This window comes from Penaeus monodon, chromosome 30 (genome assembly GCF_015228065.2).
Source record: "Penaeus monodon isolate SGIC_2016 chromosome 30, NSTDA_Pmon_1, whole genome shotgun sequence".
Taxonomy (NCBI): domain Eukaryota; kingdom Metazoa; phylum Arthropoda; class Malacostraca; order Decapoda; family Penaeidae; genus Penaeus; species Penaeus monodon.
In genome coordinates this window covers 3,718,853-3,719,604 of record NC_051415.1, presented here as the reverse complement: position 1 = coordinate 3,719,604, position 752 = coordinate 3,718,853, and the positions used below count along the sequence as shown (strand labels likewise).

Sequence of the window (752 nt, the reverse complement as noted above, 5' to 3'; positions counted from 1 at the left end):
TTATATTCAATTACCACAGCAAAGAATGTCACAAAACAGAAAAAAATTATATACAAATAAATAGATGGTGTACAAATAAACACCATACCTTGGGGGTGGCCGATAAATGATATTTAGTTCTCCAATCAGCCACTCAAAGCGCTTGTAGTCCATTCTGCGCAAGTGCTTCAGCATTTTTTTGCGACGGTCGATTAATTCCTGCAGGTAACACCTCTGCAAGATATTCTTCTTGCATTTGAACACTTCCTTTTGAAGGTTCCGAATTGTTAAAGTCATCATTGCAACTGAAAGAGCAGGAAGAAAAACAAGCAGTTAATTATAATGCTAATTAGAAACAATATTATTTATCAATGATTAAAAAAAAAGAATTTCAGATGCACAATCTTTCTATACTAACTTGTATCCATCCATTTCACAATTTTGTTCATCATAATAACACAATTTACAGGGAAAGAAAGCTAGCAATATATTTAGCAAATCAAAATGGAGAAGCAAAAATATGTCCTTTGCCTGTTTTCTGCTACATTAAATGTTTACAATTATTTCTAGCTTGAATTACAAAGTAGCATACAGTTATGCCTCATAGTCTGCACATATTGGACCCTAACGTTATATAAACAAACAGATTAGTCTCAAACATACAGCTTTTTCCTTACAAATGTGGTTTCTTACACAAATCACCACAGAACTAATTCAATTGAACAGCATACTCAAATAGAGGAAACTAAATGCATAATAAGTGAAGACTACAT

At 32.4% G+C, this 752-nt stretch overlaps 1 protein-coding gene across 1 annotated transcript in view; it reads right to left on the bottom strand.

Moving 5' to 3' along the window:
* Positions 1 to 752, bottom strand: part of LOC119592467 (28S ribosomal protein S15, mitochondrial-like) — a gene marked incomplete at its 5' end in the record, with an annotated part of 6,743 nt that overhangs the window by 2,465 nt on the left and 3,526 nt on the right. Inside the window, 1 exon segment of the mRNA XM_037941292.1 lies at positions 89 to 284. Coding sequence (XP_037797220.1) covers positions 89 to 284 — 196 coding nt within the window.